This window comes from Pantherophis guttatus, chromosome 2 (genome assembly GCF_059756535.1).
Source record: "Pantherophis guttatus breed Tessera chromosome 2, ASM5975653v1, whole genome shotgun sequence".
NCBI lineage: Eukaryota > Metazoa > Chordata > Lepidosauria > Squamata > Colubridae > Pantherophis > Pantherophis guttatus.
Window position 1 is genome coordinate 228,748,875 of NC_142064.1, and position 21,213 is coordinate 228,770,087.

The window sequence follows — 21,213 nt, forward strand, 5'->3', positions numbered from 1 at the left end:
AAAACCGCAAATAACCAGAGATCATATAGATTTCAAATACCAATATAATTTTTTGATCCTATTTTGAGAAAATGCAGATGGAAGAATAAACTCCAGTTAATTACTTTCTCATTCATTTCAACAGAAGCCAATATGAGGCCAAAACTTAAGAACAGATAATATTCTGCAGTAAAAGTTATGTATTCCAGTATTTCCCACAGAAAAACTGTACCTCGATTAACAGAATTCTGGCTTTTTAAAAAAAAAAAAAAAAACAGAAGCAAGGTACGATGATAAATGGAAATTAAACAGATGTACAATTCAGCTAGTCTTTGGCTGCTCACATGGATTTTTTTTAACGAAGAAAAAGACCCAGTATCTGCAGCCACTAGCCTCAGTTAAACCAATGGCATAACATTCTCTGATGTGTATAGAGCAACAGGACTATAGTCTTGACTATAAAAAAGAAAATACAAGTGGAAGAGAAGTTGCTTTATTATTTACTGCTTTGCTTCGTAGAATAGCACTAGCACTAGAATTATATACCGCTTAACAGTGCTTTTACAGCCCTCTCTAAGCTGTTTACAGAGTCAGCATATTGCCCCCAACAATCTGGGTCTTCATTTTACCCACCTCAGAAGGATGGAAGGCTGAGTCAACCTTGATCCCCAACTGGATCGAACTCTAGGCTGTGGGCAGAGTTAGCCTACAATAGTATATTCTAACCACTGCGCCACCACGTTTCTTAATATCAAAAGTGAAGAATGAATGAAAATGAAAATGTAAAGTGACCCTTGCTGAAAACTGCCCCATGATTGCTTAGTCAACAGACAAGCTTTACCCGGCACTAGTGCAGGTATGTGATCTGCAAGGCAACCAGGGAGGACGTTCGCCAGTTCCGTCAAGAGAGCGAAGCACCCTTGTCTTGATCTGATGCTCTTCTCTTTAAGTTGCTTGTGCAAAGCTTTGATAATGTTTGGAACCTATGTGATTAGAAAGAAGCTCATTGGTAATCTGATTCAAAGCCAAAAGAACTCAAAATCCAAGCGAACGTTAATTATTTAGTACAAACAGGAAACTGGATCTATGTGGAAAATGCTTTCAGGTATAAATGAAGAACTAGAGGTGTACGAAATCATGCATTTAAAGTGAAGAAATAATCACTATATATTTCCCTTCAGGCAAAAAAATAATCTTCAATAGCTCATTATTTTATTTAAATATACTGCCCCCCACCCTACCTCAACTCCAATGATCTCTGTAGCTATTTCTAACAATTAGTTGGACCTTTATTTAAGTAATCATTATGTTTAATGGGCAGGCAAGTCACCATGGTCTCCAAAATCAGGACAGAGTGGTCAAATCACTGAGCAGATCACTACTAGATAGCTGGGTTTATGTACATAAGCTTACACCCTACCTAATATTGTTGGATGGCTACGTATTCAGAACTGGTGCAGAAAGTCTTTTGGCAACCCAGAGTATCACTGTAAAAGTCATGACAAATAAGCAACAAGAACAACTCTGGACAGACAACGAGGGATACAAATATTGCCACCAAGATCTGCTAGGCTGCTGCCGACAACTTTACTAGGTGGACCAGACCATAAAATCAACTCCATAGGAAGGCTAAAGCTACTTTTATCCTTCAGAATACCAAATAGGATAAGAAGCAGTAACCTTTTCAAGTAGCTGCATAATATTGAGTCCATCAAAGAACGATCCAAGGATTAAAACCTCACAAGACACCATGAAAGAGCCCAGATACCTTACAGCAGGGGTGTCAAATTCAATTTCATTGAGGGCCGCATCAGGCTTGTGTTTGACCTTGGGGGCTGAAGGAGCGTAGCAACGGCTTCGTGCAACCCCCTGCCCTGTTTCCAGGGCGGGCCCGTGAGCCAGATCTAAGCACCCCATGGGCCAGGGCCGGATCCAGCCCACAGGCCTTGAGTTTTACACCTGTGCCTTACAGAATAACTCAATTTTGAGCAGTTGAAACTGTTTTGAAACAGTTGCATCTATATCATGCCAAACAGCAACGTGTGATTAAGGTCAACTCACCTGGTTCTGAAGCATGGTAAGAGGTATGTCCTCTTTGCCTGCTTCATCCGAAGCTTGCAGCCAACTCTGAATGGGCAGAGTTTGCTTCAGTAAAGATATATAGGCTGAGAAGATGTCCGCCTTAACGTTCTCTTCCCTTTCTTTGAATCTGCTTATTAAAGCCGGAGAGAGAGTTTTGTAGAAATCCTGCAGAAGGTCATGTCTGGTGCTGACAATGGCCTCAAGGCATTTTGCAGCAGACCTACGAACTTTCCAGCTGATGTCATCGTCATCGCTATACTCATCATCACTTTCTGAGGAGGAATGAAGGAGAGTTGTTATTGACAGACACTGTAGATCAGGGGTGTCAAACTCGTGGCCCGCAGGCTGGATGCATCATGCACTGGCCATGCCCACCCCCATTTTAGCGAAGGGGGAAAAAGTCGCGATATGTCACGTGACCACATGACAATGTGAGTTTGACACCCCTGCTGTAGATAGAAGTCGGGTTTTTTTTCTTTCAGAAGAAAATTCAGCAGTGACTATTTTACAAGTTGTCCGTGGGTCAAATTCTCACATAACATTGTCACGGACCTTATTCACCTCACCTCCAAAGCTTTGAGTATGATGTAAAGCCATATTAATATGATCTATGAATTCATAACCTGCCCAAATTATGAAGGACTCTTGACAGCATTAAATGAGCAAAAGAAAGAGAACTCGCATCCCACTAAATCATTATTGAAACTCAATAGAGGTACTTCATAGCCAGCCAAAGGTTCATATAGAAATAGAAATACTGTGTTTCTGAAACATTAACAAGGTGAGGACCTGTAAGTACTTCTAGGGGGAAAGATCTGAGAGAGTGGAGCTACCATGATGGTTTCAAATAAATGGTAAATTAATCCCATCTTGATTTTGTCCTGGATTCTTTCAATTTTGGAAGTGTAGCTCAAATCTATTCCCAGCATGCCAGTCCAACATTAAATGCAACCCTTGGCTCATGTGAGAGCTGCATTTTCACCTTAGAATGACAAGAGCAAAGAACCATGCTGAATTATTTAATTTTACAAATTTAGACTGGTAAGAGGAAATTGCTAAAGTCTTCCTTAGGTTGCACAGACCAATTGCTAGTAACATCAAGTACAGAAGGGGCAAGATAATCGATAGTTGATCTACTGTATACCAGAACAGGCCTTCTTGCTTCTTCTTTTTTCACATGCAAGCAACAACAGCCATGAAGACCTCAGGTCAGGGAGAGGAGAAATGGGTAGTAGCAATGATCCTAGTCAAGTCAGGTCACAGTGCTTTTCCAATTTAAAGAAGATTCATAGCAGAGAATGATAATAGGACAGCCATGAACAGTACCTTCAGAAACCTTTATCAACAAATAGAACATATAGAAACCTGAGGTCCCACCTACTCTTACCTACTCATTTAAACCCTTCCTTTAGATGCACCAGAGTTCTATCTGGCCACATTTTTGAGACTTTTCACTAATCGATTTAGAACAGGGATGGTTGTATAATTTACATGCTCTTCTGAGCCCTAAAATATTGATTCAGGAAAGAAACAGAATGGTTTGAAAGAACTTCCTGAACTGGTGACGGAGGCAATCCGTCTTTATCAATGACCATCATAATCCTAATTGTGCAGCACCTTGCTCTTCCTCCTCTCCATTTTCAGTTTCCATCATTTCGTCTTCATCCTCCTCTTCGTTATCATAGTTGTAATTTGGATCGTATGTGATGTACTTGAGGCATAGTCCTGTCACATTAGGAAGGTGAGGGCCAATTTCTTTTGGACACCTTTAGAAACAGCAAGGTAATCATAGATTAGCATAGAATATAATGTTTAATTCTGTTGGTCATGTTTTTCAAACAGTTAACTGGCATTTCATCTCTAAAGATAATCCTTGGGTTCAGCACACAGCAATACATTATTTTTAGTAATCGGCGTTCCCAATGCTTTGTGTGGTAGTAAGCGTTTACAAGTATGGAATCATACACATATAACCATCGCCAGGTAATCTTTCCCTTATTTTTGTTTAATAACTCTTTAACTCTTATCAAAGTTATTTTAAAAAATTATGCAGGCAATCAGGATAATGATACTGAAATATATCTGAAGCCTGGGGCTCCCATAAAATCATGATTCAGGGAAGATTCAGGACAAGAGCCCACAAGCAGCTAATCTAATCATATTGCTCTTCCTGGCAACAGTCATGTTTCATCCCTCATTATCCATTTTACACTTATTCATCCTAAGAGACATATCCCCTTTGTTTATTCATTATCAGCCTTTTAGAAAAGTTTAAATCTTATTTTAAAAAAGTAACAATCTCAAAAATCCCACTTGCAGAAAATGATAATTTCAATTCTCCAGAACCACTAGATGAGACCACTTTATCAGGAGTATACAGCAATTTAGATTCGGAAGAAAAGAGAGATATGGAGCACGCTGGGCTATTCCATAAACCTATTGCAAATTTTCCTGGATTTATCCAGTTGATCCCATTTGACCCTATGAAAAGTTGCTGTTGGTTCAAGAAAGTGATACGAGATGCTACAAACTTGCTCAAACTCCCTATGAATCTTCCTAATCCTGACAGGCCCTCGCTTAGAGATAGATCATTCTTCTAGCACAGTGATGGCTAACCTTTTTTTTCTCGGATGCGAAAAATATGTGTGCACATACGATAATGCGCGCACGCATGCCCACATCCATAATGCAATGCCCCCCTGCATACCCTGCCCCCTGCGCATGCGTGTGCAACCCCGACGCTGCCCTGCCCCCTGCACATGCGCATGTGACACCCCCCACGCTCCCCACCCCCCAAGCATGTGTGCGCAACCCCCCCCGTGCCCCATTTTGGGCCCACCAGGCCTCCTTGAAGCCTCTGGAGGCCGGAAACGGCCTGTTTCTGGACTTCCGATACTTCTGGGAGGCCCACGTTTCACTCTCCCAGAGCCTCCGCACAAGCCCTGAACTTACCTGGCATCCAAAACGGGCTGCGTGGAGACTCCTGGAAGGGGAGGGGTGGCATGGGCATTCACGCGCATCTCCCGCATACGTGGCAGAGACCTCAAAATCAGCTGGCCGGCAGGAGGTGTGCACACATGCATGGTGGAGCTGACCTAGGGTGACGGCTTGTGTGCCCGCAGATAAGGCTCCACATGCCACCTGTGGCAGATGTGCCATAGGTCCACCATCACGGTTCTAGCAGATACAGGTCCTGCAGTTAAAACTGTACTTTTCTGGTAACTAATCAGGCACAGATAGTTGGAGCAGATAGCCCTGATTTCTGTTGCAAACAACAGGTGACCAAAAAAAAAAAAAAAAAGAATTTCCTTCTAAAAGTTAGAACAAAAGAACATGGGAGCCAAGACAGCTGCATATAACACTTGAATAAAAGGTACAAACCTTCTTACAAAAGACTCAAAGGCTTGGAAACAGTATTCCCTCAGCTCATCATCCTCTACATTGCAGTACTGAATTATCAATGGGATCATCTTCTCTAGGTAGTCCCCTAAAAGACAGGGAGAGAGTAAGCGATCCACAAAATACTTTCCCAGATCCACTGAACAATTGGGGCCCATTGAGAACGTAGCCTTTTGAAGCAAAGGTGGACACGGGCCCATCCATCTCACAGGAAAGGTATCACAAGGAGTATCACATAAGGAAAAGATGTCTGTTCAGGTTCTGTTTTGTTAAAGAGATGTCCTTCTCACTTAGAGCTGCTTGATGAACTCAATATATTTGTGTTTCAATCAAAATGTGGAAGTTGTAGTGGCACAGCAAATCCACCACCGTGTTCTTCTATTCCTTTACAAAACAGCACTGTAAGGGACATCTGGTGTATCAAAAAATATGATTTAATTTCTCTGACATAAAAGCCCATATCCAAGTGTGCAGTCTGAATTTGTATCTTGGACAGTAAAAGCACGACACCCAAGGCACCCAAGAAAACAGTGTCAATAGCAGAGAAAGAAAACGACTTTTAGTCCCCCTTGTGAAATCACCCATTAATGTTCTTAAACCCTACCATTTTTCAAATGGCGATTTCCCCTATCACCCCTGGTTGGGCTCAAAGCCATGAACCATCTGGATGGATCTATTCTGGAGATGCCTTTGATAGGGAATACCTTCTTCGCTTCTACTCTTAGCTGGTAGCCTATTAGAATAAGCATGTATATTAATTATGTAGGAGGTCCATCTATGGAGAGTTATTTAGGCCACAATTCCAAACTAAACTGGCCCTCTAAGGAACTCCAAACATTTTTCTACCACAGTAGATATTCAGAGCAAAATAGGCTCTAAGGAAAGAATAAGGTGAGCATCTCACTAAAAATGCAAGGCAGGTTGGGGGGGAGTTTTTTGCGATAAGCAATGGGCATGAAACAACAATGTTGGTAACAGCCATCGCAGGTCAGAAATAAGATAAAAATCCAAAATCACAAGGCTTTACCTATGCGGTGTCCAGCCTGTTTGCTGACACCAGCAATACACTGGATATATGTTCTTGTAGTAGAAGTGGAATTATTCCTCTTCAGCTCTGACAAGAGATGTTCCATGAGCTCTGCAAAGATGTTCCCATTGCATGTCAAGACCAGGTGGCCTAGGGCAATGATGGCTCTCTTCCGAACCGCCAACCTGGGACTGATGAGCTGAGGAAGGAGGCAATTCAGGATGGATGAATGGAAGGAGTACAGCGTTCCCCCTAGCCTGAAACCACAGACAAAACTCACATCAACCAAATGTTCTCCAAACAGAGATGGACTTAACTGTTAATTTCCTGAAGAAGACAGTCATTTCAATGCATTTTTTTCACTTTTCTTCCATGATTTACGTTGTAGATTAGATGTAACTGTAAGCCACCCAGAGTTACTCTATGGTAAAATGGGTGGCCAATAATTATTATAAATAAATAATGATGAAAACATGTTCTGTTGTTTGCAAGAATAAGCTTTGCAGTTGTAGACCATGAGGGGTGTATATGAGAGAGAGGATGCTGCAAGAAATAATACATTTGTACAACAAAGTATAATCCAAATTAACAAAAGCAACAGTTTATACTAATGCTGTTTTCCCAACAGTCCCTTTAAGGGCTCAGGAAGGTACCGTAATAAAAACACATTATTTAGTGCATATGAACTCTGCTATCTGATATATCCAACTAAAAGAAAATAGTCATTTCAATACATTTTTTCACTTTTCTTCCATGATTTTTGTTTTAGATTAGATGTAACTGTCAATCAGCATCTTCAACTATAATCTAGTGTTTCAATATGGACAGCAGTAAAGCTGACTGAATGATGCTCATTTTTTAGAAGCTGAATTGTCAAGAGTTCATTAACGCAATCTTCTCCAATTTAATGATTTCCAGATGTATTGCATTTTCACTTTAGCGATTATGGCTTTGGGCCATGTGGACAAGGCCAGTTCTATTCAACCAGAATAGCCTAGTGACATTCAGAAACTATTATCTATAAGTGGCATCTACTGTATTTCTTTTCCTTTCTTCTTTTCTTTCATGTCTCCATTCAGGGATATATAAGCAAGACTATAAGAAGGAAAACATGTTTTCTTTCCTCTTCACTGAAAGGGCCCCAGGGTCATTTAAGACCCCTAACTGGTAGTGACCATATGTCCTTTCTTATAAAAGAGAGTTCTTTATTTCAGAAAACTATCCTTTAGATTTATTTTTTTATTTTCTTGGTTTTGCTTCTGAATTCTCCTTTATAAAACAAAGTCATAAACATAAACAATTTTTTATCTTTGGGAACCTCTTTCAGATTTGTCCCTTTTTTGAGTTTGTCCTTTATTTTTTTCAAGAAAATATGTTCACTGTTCTAATAATTCATATTTACAGGCCTAAATCTTTTGAGGTATGTTACCAGACTCCTAAACATAAGCTGGCACTGAGAGGCCTATTTAAAAAGAGTATTTAGTTTATTATAGACATGAAGCAGCAAAGAGAACCATGGATAGATATTAAGTTTAGCAGGGGGTGGGGGAGGGGATAGAGAGCTTACAGAAAAAGAAATTACAATTTAAGATCAAGTGCAAGTAAAGGCATGGTAGATAGGCTCATCAAAAATGGAATCCTCAATATTTAAAGAAAAGGGCAAGATTGTGTACATATCTAAAATAAAGTTAAAATCTCTAACATACTTTCTCTGATTACTTATTGACTCTTAAATTTTACCTTGTTTCCCCGAAAATAAGACATCCCCTGATAATAAGCCCGATCGGGCTTTTGAGCAACATGTGCTTATTTTCCCCCCGAAAATAAGCCCTCCCCGAAAATATTTAAATGCAGAGCTGGATATCAGGTAAGACAGCAAGAGGAGCTCCATCTTGCTCCACGTGCCCCAAAATAATAAGACCTCCACGAAAATAAGGCCAAGCGTTTATTTCAGAGTTCAAAAAAATATAAGACAGGGTCTTATTTTTGGGGAAACATGGTACCTCCTGAATCCTGGAAAGATTGATCCACTTGATAAGGCTGAGCAGCTCAAATTCTCTCCTTCCCTCCTCCTCCTGTTAAGATGCTGCCCTCTCAGGATGAATCTAAGAACAGAAACTCTAACAAACTCCTGGCTATTTAATCTCAAAGGACCAGTGATGGGGAAAGCTACCTTGGCTCAAATATTTAGCTACTTGGCTCTCTTAGGTTCTTTGACTTAGAAACAAAAGGGATAAATTTGTCATTTGTATGTGCTGCTTTCCAGTAGTTCAGGTATCATTGTTAGTTTGCTTGCTGTTAGAGCCCATTTTATCTAAAGCAGCGTTTCTCCACCTTAGCGCCTTTAAGATGTGTGGACTTCAATTCTCAGAATTGCTGGTTGGAGAATTCTGGTTCTAAAACGCTACAAGGGAAGAACATTTTAAAGCTTTTTGAAACAACACTGTTGAAAAGTAACTGTACCTGCTCAAAATGTCTGACAAAATGTCAAGGGCCTCAAGTTGTACCGACACATCTTCTTGCTTTCCAATAGCTCCAGTCAGCTGAGCTGTGATTTTTTTGCAAACGTTGGCTGTCATGGTAGAACCTGTGAAGGTGGGAATTTGAAGAGAAAAAGAATGATGGTTTCAACAAAATTGTTCCTATTTTGCGATGCTTTTATCATCGCAAACAATCAGATCAGATTAAGCAAATTTAACTTGCAAGGGTTCAAGTCATAAACTGTTCGCAGGCAATGGGGATCATCATATCAGTCTTCTGCAAAATGACACCCTCCAGGTGGACGAGGATTACATTCCCAAAATCCTCAGTAAATACAACCAAGAACTATGCTATTTAAGAACTGTGGAAGTTCCATTTTAAAGTATTCTAAACCTGGAATACTGCAACAATTTTGGTCACCATACTTCAAAAAAGATGTTGAGATTTTGAAAAAAGTTCAGAGAAGAGCAACTAAGATGATCAAAGGCCTGGAGGCTAAAACATATGAATAATGCTGCAGGATTTGGGTTTGGCTAGCTAGTCTAAAGAAAAGAAGAATTAGGGGCAACATGATAACAGTTCCAGTATTTGAGGGGCTGCTAACAAAGAAGAAGGAGCCAAATTATTCTCCAAAGCACCGGAGGGCAGGACAAGAAACAATGGTTGGAAACTAATCAAAGAGAGAAACAACCTGGAATTAAGTAGAAACTTCCTAACAGTGAGGAGAATTAACCACTGGATCAGCTTGCCTCCAGAAATCGTGGGCACTCCATCACTGGAGGTTTTTAAGGAGAGACTAAACAGTCACTTATCTGAAATAGTATAGGTTCTCCTGCTTGACCAGGGGGCTGGAGTAGAAGACCTCCAAGGTCCCTTCCAGCTCTATTCTATTCTAAAGTACATAAGAATTGAAGAAGGGAGCATAACATGCAATTATTACAATTTTTTTATAATTATAGAGAAAAATTTGCCAGACGTTTTGCACAAGATTTAAGTGATCCAAACATTATTGTGAGTGTATATTGAATACATTTTACTCCGGGGCCACTAATGTTTTAGGGCTGACGGGCATATTTGGAGTTTGGAATACCCTCTGCCAGTATTCTCAAAAAAGATCTGCTTATATCCCAGTGGTATCTGCTTCATGAATTTTTACTCACAAAACAAGATACCCCTGGGACATGATCAGTTACAAAATGCGGATGGACCAAATGTTCCTATTCTACCTATTACTGCTTCGTGCTTCAAACCATTCCACTTCCCTCCCAGGAAGCTTCTTTCTATTCTACGCTCAGGAGAAGTGGGCACTGTTCTAAACCACCCTGAACTGCAGCCAATCATCATTTTCGTCTGTCGAGAAAGATTATAAGATCCATATGACTCACAGGATTTGATTGGAACTGATGCTGCTATCAGAGGCCAAGGCATTTCTTTTTTTGCAGCATCACAGCTTCCCGTTTTCTGAACACACAGAAAGTCAGCTGCAGTGACTTTCTGTAGGAAGGTGTCTGTAGGCACAATGGCAGTCAGGAAGGTTCTGATCCTTCTTCCTCTCTGCAACCATAACCCTATCTAAACTTTCTGCCACTATGTCCTTTTTATGATTTATGTAGTACTTAAAATAAAGGTTCCTTAGACTTCAGCTTGATAATGTGTGTTTTTAGGAAACATCCATCTCATTATCACAGCAACAATAAAGAACTACCTATTTAGGGTTTTTTGTTTTTTTTTGAGATCACCCAAGGTCAGCTACGACCTGTTACCTGCTGTGGCGTCGCAGGTAGTCCTCGACTTACGACCCCAATTGAGCCCAGAATTTATGTTGCTAAGTGAGAAATTTGTTAAGTGAGTTTTTCCCCCTTTTTATGACTTTTCTTGCCACATTTGTTAAGTGAATCACTGCAGTTGTGACATGAGTAACACGGTTGTTAAGTGAATCTGGCTTCCCCATTGACTTTGCTTGTCAGAAGGTTCCAAAAGGTGATCCCATGACCCTGGGACACGCCAACCATCATAAATACGAACCAGTTGTCAAGCATTTGTATGTAAATTACGTGACTCTGAGGGTGCTGGAAAGGTTGTAAGTGTGAAAAATAGTCATAAGTCACCATTTTTTTCAGTGCCGTTGTAACTCTGAACGGTCACTAAATGAACTGTTGTAAATTGAGGATTACCTGTATATTAATTATATAAACATTAGTTTAATTGGCCTGATAAAGTAATACAGCCAGCAAATTTTGATAATTGTCACCTTATCTCCAACTTTTCAGTTTTGGGAAAGATGGTAGGACAAGAGTTAAAAAAGGCCTGGAAAAGTAGATTATCTGGATTCTTGGGAATTAGGATTTGGGCCTGGGTACAGACAGAAACTGCATTGGTCACAATCATGGCTGACTTAACGATGGAATTTGAAGAAGAAAAATGTGATGCGTCTTTTACTTGCCGGATTGTTCAGCAACCTCTAATACCATCAATCATAGTAATCTGAGTCACCTACAAGATTTGAGAGAGCACTATGCTACGGTGGTACTTCCTGACTGGGGAGTTCCAATTATTGGTTATAGCAGAAAAGAATAATGGAGTAACAGAACAACAGAATTGGAAGGGACTTTGGAGGACCTCTAGTCCAGGGGTCTCCAACGTTGGCAACTTTAAGAGTTGCGGACTTCAACTCCCAGAATTCCTCAGCCAGCAAAGCAGGCTGAAGAACTCTGGGAGTTGAAGTCACAAGTTTTAAAGTTGCCAAGGTTGGAGACCCCTGCTCTAGTCCAACCCCCTGCTCAAGCAAGAAACCCTATACCATTTCAGACATATGGTTGTCCAATCTCTTCTTAAAAAGCTCCAGTGTTGAATTATCCACAATTTCTAGAGGCAAGTTGTTCCACTGATTAATTATTCTAACTAGTCTAAGACAGGGGTCTCCAACCTTGGCAACTTTAAGACTTGTAGACTTCTGGGAGTTGAAGTCCACAAGTCTTAAAGTTGCCAAGGTTGGAGACCCCTGGTCTAAGAGACTGAACCATCAAGCAATCTAGTCTAGGGTTCAATTCCCTCCCCAGTTGTCTTTAGTATCTATATAACACTGCTGGAGGAGATCATCTGTTGGCATAGGTTGAGGCAGCATCAATATGCAAGTAATGTTTAGCTATATATGTCTACATGGAGCTGAGTTGGAAATGTAGCTAAAATCCTGACTCAATATTTTGAGATAGTCCAGCTATGGGTTGGAAAAAAACAGCCTCCGACTCAATCCAAGAAGCCAGCTAATTCCAGCAATTTTTCCTAGAAAGAGCAAGTTCACAATCTTGACATTTTCCTGAATTCATGACTACAGCTCAAAGAACAGGTAGCCGTCATGCCCAGGAAGGTCTATGCCCAAGTGTAGCTGGTAGACCAGTTGCAAACTTTCTGGGAACACTATACTACAGTGGGCACCGTAGTATAGCCTCTCGTGCCCTTTTCACCTGTTAAGTAGATTATTACAATTCATTTTACGTAAGGGCTGCCCTTAAAGATCAACTGGAAACTTCTACTGGTTCAGATTGCAGCTGTCAAAACAGATCAGAGCCATTATTGCTGTATTATATAGTAGTGGCCAAAATTGTGTAAACCTTTTGGGAAAAGTGTATTTTCTAAAATTAGCTAAACACCTTTTTTTGGGAATAGTGCCCTAAAATTATGTGTCAATGGAAAGATAATTTAGTCAAGAATGTAATGCAATAACTATAAGGATTTGCTATTAGAATAGCAGTTACAGTATAAAGAAGAAAAGTGAAACGCGTACTGTAGAAAAAACGAGATATGCAAAAATTATCACCATGTCAGTTAATACCTAGTTGGGTAACCTTTAGCATGAATTACGGCCTTACAATGTCTTCCCATGGAGTGAACCAAGTCTTTTAGTTCTGCAGCTGTTATAATGTGAAACCAAGATTGAGTGATTGCTTCTATTAACTGGGTTTTATTGCTGAGTCATTTCTGACTAACAAGTTTCTTTAGTCGGCTCCATAGATTTTCAATTGGGTTAAGGTCTGGGCTATTCCCAGGCCATTCCAGCAGTGGAATATGATTATCTTGAAACTCCAAAAAAGGTGGTGTTATTAGCCATCAAGCCTCAAAAATACACTTTTCCCAAAAGGTTTCCACAATTTTGGCCACTACTGTAACTCTTCCTTGGGCATTGCACTTGTTACTGGTTTGTTTCCAAACCAATTCAAGGTCCTTGATAACACATACAGAGCCCTATATGAATTGGAATCTGGATAACTTTGAAACTGCCTGTTTTAGATAAAGTGCACCTACACAAACAGAAGGCATCTAATGAAGTTTCCTCCTACTGGGAAGTCCAGCTGGAGATGCCTGAAAATTGGCATTCTCTATAGGGTGCTCCTCCCCTATGGAACAATTTCTCCTTGAGACAAGGGTGACCTTTTTCTTCATTATCCTCCAAAATATTGTCAAGATATGGTTATTTCAGAAGGCGTCAAAAACTACTTACATGATTTACTGTCCGAATGAGATAATAAGCAGAAATGCAATATTGGAGGTTGATATTTAACATATTACTCTAAGCTGTAATTACTATTATTGTACATTGCACATATTGTTAGCTCTATGCCACTTAAGAGTTGGTCAGACTGTTTATGCAGACCTTTTTGCCACTTCAGACAAATACATTATTGTTGTGGCCCACTGCTAGCCAGTGGAGCTGGCAGCAGAGTCGGACAGTGAGGAGGTTGGAGAGGAACATGGGCCAGTCCTGGGGGCTGGGAAAGCTCAGACGAGGGTTCTGCATCGGAGGCAGAGAGGGAACCAGACAGCAGTGAGGCAGAGAAACAGCTGGAGCCCATTCCCAGTGTGCACATGTGCAGATATGCCAGAAGATAAGAACAACTCAGAAAGCAGGGTCGACTTGGAAGTAAAGCCACACCTTGGAGGTAATTGGCCCCTCCCATAGGAAACGAAAGAGGAGCGAATGGGGAGGGGCCTTTTCGTTCGCTCGTTCATTTCAAAAGTGGAAAGTTCTGTTTGTGACTAAGAGACTGTGTGCCAAATTTTGCTTTACACTGCGTTTGGAAACAAGTTATGTGGCAGCTTGCCAAGTGAGATAAGGTGTGTTGATAAATATTCCTCTGAAAGACTGTTTGGACAAGCCTTGCTGACTGTGAATGAAAGTAATTCAGTCGTGTAAATAAAAGAGGTTTTGCCGGGCCCAAGACTCTGCTTCCTGCTTTTTAAGGGAGCCTAGGTCATAACAATTATTACCTTTGTGAATTTGCAATTTTAGATTTCGTACTCATGATTACCAGAGTTAGTTACTTTCTTAGCATTGCTCATGTCAAATTTAAGCAACAACACAAATAAAATAAAATAAATCCCTTCAAAATAATAATAATAGTAAATGAAAGAAAAAGTTTTGGTGTGATGACCTTATTTGATGAATTTGGTAGAATGTGGTTCTAATGTTCATCAAATGAAAAGCCAACTCAACATGAAGTCCATTTGTGGAAGAACTACCTAAGAATGACTACGGGAAGGGGGCACTGAAACAAACATCTGTGCTTGTTTGTTTAGAAAATAGATTGTTTTCCAGAATCCTACCATTTTACTACATTGTTTACTACAGAATCCTACTGTAGTAAAACAACTGTTTTACTGTAGTAAAACAAGTTCTTTGTCTATGATGAGAAAGGAAAGGCCTTCCATCAGGAATGCACATGTAGCATTCTTTCAATCACAATGGCAAACAACAGATTATTCGTATTGTCAAGACCACTGCTTTCATGTGTATATTGAAAGGCCATTGTTCTGATGAAAGGGACTTCAACCAGACAGTGACTATCTCATTAAATCTACATTTGCATCTGCCTAGATAAATCACCAGAGCATCATTTGCAAATAATTTCACCTTGGCATTTTCTTCAGACCAAGGTTAGTATTAATTTGCAAACTGTGAATTTTATTTCATTTACGCTTCCTCTCTTACGTGTCTAATGATATTTGCTGTCATTTTCAGCATGAAACTTGTTTTTTTTTTTAAAAAAACCCTCTACAGTCCAGATGTGCACATTTTTCTCTTTAATAATCATAGCATTTGGAAAATAAATCCCACAAAACAAACTCCACCCAGCATAGCTTCCCAATCGCATTTGGAGGCCAGCAGGCTGATTCATTCTATCTTATACACTACAGAGTGACTGCAAAGGAAGAACCAGCCTCATTGTTCGAACAGAAGGGTCAAGGCTTTTACCTGTAGATGGGGGAGGCAGCTCAGAAATGACGGTCTTCAATCCAATGCTAGAAATATCCCGAAGCTGTTCCTTATCTGACAGCATGTTTGTACACAGTGTATCAACAATCGTTTCCACCTGATATTCTTTCACTTTGCTCACCAAAGGACCCAAACTGGGGAGAAAGAAATCCCATATTAAAAAAAGACCTTCCTCAGAGGAGATAGGAGTTGTAACGCAATACAAACCAACCTGCCCCTTCCTGTCTTGCACTGTTAGTCTCTCACCCAACAGATATCTTTCACAATACAAGTAATGATCAAGGGACAAGAATACAGAAACATGTCCTTATCTCTTGCTATGGAAGCCTATACCACTGGAAAGGTTTTAACATCAAAGCTAATCTATTGAAAATATATCCTCCTCTCTTGGCACTTTAACCGGGTCTCTGCTGCCTTTTGAGACAATATGAAAGAAACCCTGCTATGCCAATCTTGCAGAACCATATTTCCAGGGGTGGGCTTCAAACATTTTAGCAAGGAGTTCTCTGCCCGGCTGCTGGGTGGGTGTGGCCATGGTGGGCATGGCCTAGTTGGCCTCCTGCACTGGGGGGAAGGCGCCTTTTTGTCCTCCCCGGGCTCCTGAGACTTTCCTCAAGCCTCTGGGAGGGCGAAAACAGCCTCCCCAGGCTCCGGAGGCCCTCTTTCCAAACTTCCGTTAGGTCCGTTTTTCACCCTCCCCATGCCTCCGTGTGCGCCCTGCACTTACCTGCATCCAAACCGGGCCATGTGGGGACTCCTGGGAGGAGAGGGGAGGGGTGGGGTGGGCAGGGCCAGCCAGGAGTGGGATTTGGGGGTTCTCTGAACTGCACAGAATCTTAGCTAAAGGTTCTCCTGAACCCCTGTGAACCCCCAGCAGCCCACCACTGGATATTTCTCCAATAACCTGGCTGCTTTCTTCCCTGATATGGAGTCTGTTGGCTAATCAGCAGCAAAGTCACAGAAGAGAAACTAGACCTGCATTGTATGAAATTGAAGTTCTTGTAGGAGGAGGCAGAAGACACCATTTTTAGAAGTCCTTTCAAAACAACTTCATATCTTAGCCTTTCTCAGATCCTAATCCTGGGCCCTTAACCTTTATCCAATAGCTTGTATCAACACTTTACTAAGGACCTTTCCCATTGTTCAGTTTTAGGGGTTAAGCACCCATCTGTAAGTAAGCAGAAAATTATAGCAGCATAACACCCATTGTTCAATGTCTAGTCAATATTTCTGCACCTAGCACTGAGTTTTGCTTTCTCCTAAATGGTGGGCATGTGGATTTTTCATGTGCAAATTGTGAAATACAAAGCGACTGATCAGTCACACTGGCTTTGTCTTCCTCCCCTTTCCAAGGTCTTCTCCTCAATTTCAAAAAGTCTGCTGAATAGCCGTCTATCATTCCTAGGGAGGTGACAAGTTTTGAAAAAAGCTAGGAAGCATTTGTAGTTTTGTAATCTTTCAAAATTCCACCCTTGTGTAAGATCACCAAATAGCAATAGCACTTAAACTTATATACTGCTTCACAATGCTTTACAGACCTCTCTAAGTAGTTTATAGAGTCAGTATATTACCCCCAACAATCTGGATCCTCATTTTATCCACCTCAGGATAGAAGGCTGAGTCTACCTTGAGCCGGTGAGAATCAAACTGCTGGCAATCACCAGCAAATACTGAACAAACTAGTAGAGATACAGTAAGATATGTCTGTTGGATCCACTGCTTTTTCCAAAATAATTGTTCCTCACAAAGCTTGGATTCCAAGCCCTTGATCATCTCTGTAGTCCTCCTCTGGACTTACTCCAAGTAAATTATTATTTAAACTTTATTGCAGCCACCCCACTGCAATAAATTCTGGATGGCTTACAAATACAAAAACAATACAAATATAAACCACCACAGATAGTGTAGACTAAAACAATTACAATGATAATAAATTAGACCAGAGGCTTCATAAATACATTCACCGCAGGCCTGGACTCAAGGCCTGATCTGAAATCAGAGAAAGGGTGTTGTATCTCAGAGGGAACATTTTTCAGAAAGTAGGGAGCCATGGTAGAGATTTATCACTATCTTTTTTTTTAACTGCCCAGAACTTGACAAGAGTATTTCAATTGGGTCCAACCAGAGTAATGTAATGTTTTCTTATAGCTAATGCAAAAAAACTCTTACCATTTGACAGCCAGGTTTTGCACTTCTCCATTTTTATCCTCAAGCAATTTTAGGAGCATTTTCACAACCTTTTTCTCACTGTCTTCATCTAGTTTTATGGAATCTTTCTGCAGTTCCATCATCAAATCATTGGTAGCCATAAATCTGGAAGAAAGAGTATCAGTGATAGGTTGGTCAGTGGGGAATCATAAATCCATATTCCATGATAGAAAGAAAGATCAACATCTATTGAGCCAAAACAAGTAAACAAGTAAACAAATTCTTCATTAGTAATAATGAATTCATTAAATGTGGAACAAGAACCCTCTTAATTAAAAGTAATACAATACAGAAATATTAAAATGTCTGAAGAGAATCACTCGATTTTTGCTTGCTCCAGGAACACCTTGCTTTTGAAAGGCCCTGCAAATCATTTGATTTGAAAGTGAAGAATATATTTCACTCCCAGCAATGCTTTGCCAGAAAATTGTTAGCTCTGATCCAAAGAAGGGTTTCATGCATTATATAGGTGGGGATGAGGAAAGTTTTCACCATGCTAAGCAGGTATGGCCCACATTCCCTCAAACTTATCTTTATGCTTAGATTTTCATAACCATCTATATTTTTGTCTTAACCATGTACAACAGCAAACACCAATGGAACAACTGGCATTCTCAGGTTGTGGCATCCAAGCCCAGAACATTTTTATTATTCTGTTTCTAAGGCCTTCTAATCTTCTGAGCGTAACATCAAAGCAGAAACTTGCTTAAATACATTCTCAGAATTTAAAATTGACATCCTTCTAAATAATCCTTCTACAGCTTGCTGTCCTTACAGATAAATTGGATCCAAACTCCCAAACTTTGCCAGCCTGCTTGGTTATTAAATATATTAACTGGGCACAAGAGACACTACAGTTCAACAATTCTAGGAAGGTGGGGATGATTACCCAAGACTTAGCCCTACTGAATCCAAAATATTATTTTCCTAAAAACATATTTCAAACACAGCTGCAGATTTCAACATCCCACAATTGCTACCCTAAAATGTTTAGTATAATTGTTGTGCAGCTAAAAGGCAAATTTGAATGCAGCTCTATCTTGTCTTGGATCTCACTAGGATAAAGTTGGGGCAAACATAGATATATAGCAGCAGGGTTAAGTACACCCAACTTTTATAACTGCATCATTGCCTGCTACATTTCCTTGGTTCAACATATCACTAAACCGGAATGTGATTTCCTTTGTTTTAACTCAGTGATACATGAAACCAATCATGATTTGTAAATCATGATTTATAGTTTAATATAAATTATATGTGTGAATGAGGTAACTATGACCTGTTCAGTAATCTATGGTTAAAAATATAGCATTAACTATGAAGACAGACACTACTTAAGACTTATAATGAAGTAGATCATGCTCAGACTAGTAATCATAAGATACATCTGGCTTGTTTATTCCTAATATTTGATTTATGCCACTATGATTCATGCTGATCCCTATATAATACCAGACTCTTTGCTTTAGTTTAGTGTGGTCTATAAGCATACCTTAATCAAGGTTTACTTTATCTTACCTTTATGGGTTCACCAATATAATATGGTTAAAAACCTTTCTTACTATAAACTACTTATTATTTAAATTTTTTTCTATTTGCCTTCTGTTATAGCATATAATTAAAACAATATTCAGAAAATATAGAGTAGTTACTAAGCATCTGACTAGGGACAAGATTTTATAAAGACTGATCTATAAAATAAGAACATGATTTTAAAAATGTGAAGCATATTTTTTTAAAATATAGATGCTTCTGAGCTTTTGTCACAGACAATACGCAGTATATTAGGTCATGATAGATAATAACTTACTTCAATTGCATTTGCTGCCTATTCAAAGCAATTATTTCTGATTTGGGATTCAAAAAAGTTCTGAGTTCAACAAACATAAGAAATATCAGACACATCTTTTAACTAAATTAGTAATATCTGCCTAATCTCATAATATTTTGACTCCGGTTGAGCTTTATATTCTCTGATAAGAATTTGACTGTTTTTCTGCTTCTGGATTTTGTGCTAGAGATGGGAAAAAATGAAACTTTGACTTTGCTTTTTTGCTAGTTAGATAAGGTTTGTTGTTACAGAAATGGCTAGCAATATTAGCATGTAAAAGTAAAAAAGTTAAAGCTGTAATGTTATTATCCTATTCTACTGCATAAAAAAGAGTTGAAAAGCAATGCTTTTCTTGTTCCCCCTTTACCCTACATTTTTCCCTTTCCCTTTTCCCATTATTTTCATTCTTTTGTATTTTATATTCTGATAAACTTAATTAAAACATTTGCAAAAAAAGAAAAGAAAAAGAATTTGACTATCTTTCCAGTGACATATTCATACTTCAGATAAGGAACAACCTTCCTCCCCTCCAACTGTGCCTATCAAGTCAATGATCTTGTTACACTTCAGTCTACGAGCAGAGTAATATAAACTAAATGTACTATGGTATATATTTAAGCCAGTATAAACCCATTTATGCTGTGAAATCAAAAAGGAATTTCTTTTAACATCTTGAAACAATGAACTATCAGTTTCTGTACTATGATTTACCAGTAATTCAACCTTCTTCGCTTGCTGCTGTCCAGATGTGTTGGGACTGCAATTCCCAGGATTCCTAGCTGCCAATTCTAGGATTTACTCCCCTGCCCCCAACATCTGGAAGATAGTAGCTTGAGGAACATTCAATTGTTCTGAGTTTATCCCCTTTAATATATTTGATAGCATTCCTTTACTTTCATTGCTTTTATCACCGTTTCTTTCAAAACCTTCCAAATGTGCAATATATGCCAGTATATCTAATATATAGCATACGGTTACTTATTTAGGAATAAATATTTCCAATTAAATGAAGCATCTTTTAAAATGGATTAAGCTCCAATAGAAATTCTTTCAGCAATGCAGCAAAACAGTGCCTGGTGACAAATACTCTCACTAGCTTTCCAGTTTACTAGCCGAGATTACTTTTGTTTTTCTTTAATCCAACTAGTGAAGATAACTAGCCAATAACAGCTAGTTATGTGTTTTCTGATGAAATGTGTTTCCACTCCATCTCGGAGGAAGGATATAAAAGGTTACCATAATATTAGCTGCATGAGAAATTGGAGAATGTAATCTTTCCCTTTCTCCCTATGAGGAAACCTGCAGTAAATTTCCTATCTGCCTTATCTATAAACACAGCCTACAGCATTGCCCTGCCTCTTATATGCTATCAATTCTAGCTAAGCATAAGTATCTCTTTCATGATAAAGGTTTCCTTTTTTAGCTGCTGTTATTAAAAATATCACCCCTTCCTCCACAACTGCCTCCCTTCCCACCTCTCCTTTGCAAATAGAGACACATGTGGGCAATTCACCAAACAGTTCACAAAAGCAACACACACCTCCAAACAGAGCACTGCAGCTCTCTCTCTCTCTCTCTCTCTCTCACACACACACACACACACACACACAGCCCGCCCCCTCCTCCAAGAAACCCTAAATCCTACCTGAAATCTTTATCAGTCGATGTCATCTTCTCCAAGAGGTTGGAGATATGATAGGATATGTTGGTCATCTTGAACAGCTGGTCTGGGAAGACGATCCCTTCTACACGGCTTGCTTTAATATAGAGGTTTCAAGCAAAAGTACAAGTTTCTCGCTGTCCTAATCAGGGAGCCCTGCCGGCGTGAAATCTGCATGGAGAATATGGCGACAGAAGGGGCACAGTGAGACTGGGGTAGTGTTTTTCCTCTCTCTCCCACCCTCCCACCCCTTGGTTAGAAGTCACTGGAAAAGC

At 39.7% G+C, this 21,213-nt stretch overlaps 1 protein-coding gene across 5 annotated transcripts in view; it reads right to left on the reverse strand.

The window, feature by feature from the left end:
• LOC117673904 (cullin-associated NEDD8-dissociated protein 1-like) overlaps window positions 1-21,213 on the reverse strand; it is a 31,978-nt gene that overhangs the window by 8,148 nt on the left and 2,617 nt on the right. For all 5 annotated transcript variants that reach the window (XM_087887890.1, XM_034431607.2, XM_034431606.2 and 2 more), the window contains 9 exons: window positions 20,924-21,109; window positions 17,409-17,552; window positions 15,219-15,373; window positions 8,951-9,074; window positions 6,488-6,744; window positions 5,443-5,548; window positions 3,679-3,827; window positions 2,041-2,333; window positions 821-962 (listed from right to left, as the gene is read on the reverse strand). In XM_087887890.1, coding sequence (XP_087744016.1) covers window positions 821-962; window positions 2,041-2,333; window positions 3,679-3,827; window positions 5,443-5,548; window positions 6,488-6,744; window positions 8,951-9,074; window positions 15,219-15,373; window positions 17,409-17,552; window positions 20,924-20,991 — 1,438 coding nt within the window. In that variant the 5' untranslated portion in view covers window positions 20,992-21,109. The remainder of the gene's footprint in view (window positions 1-820; window positions 963-2,040; window positions 2,334-3,678; window positions 3,828-5,442; window positions 5,549-6,487; window positions 6,745-8,950; window positions 9,075-15,218; window positions 15,374-17,408; window positions 17,553-20,923; window positions 21,110-21,213) is intronic.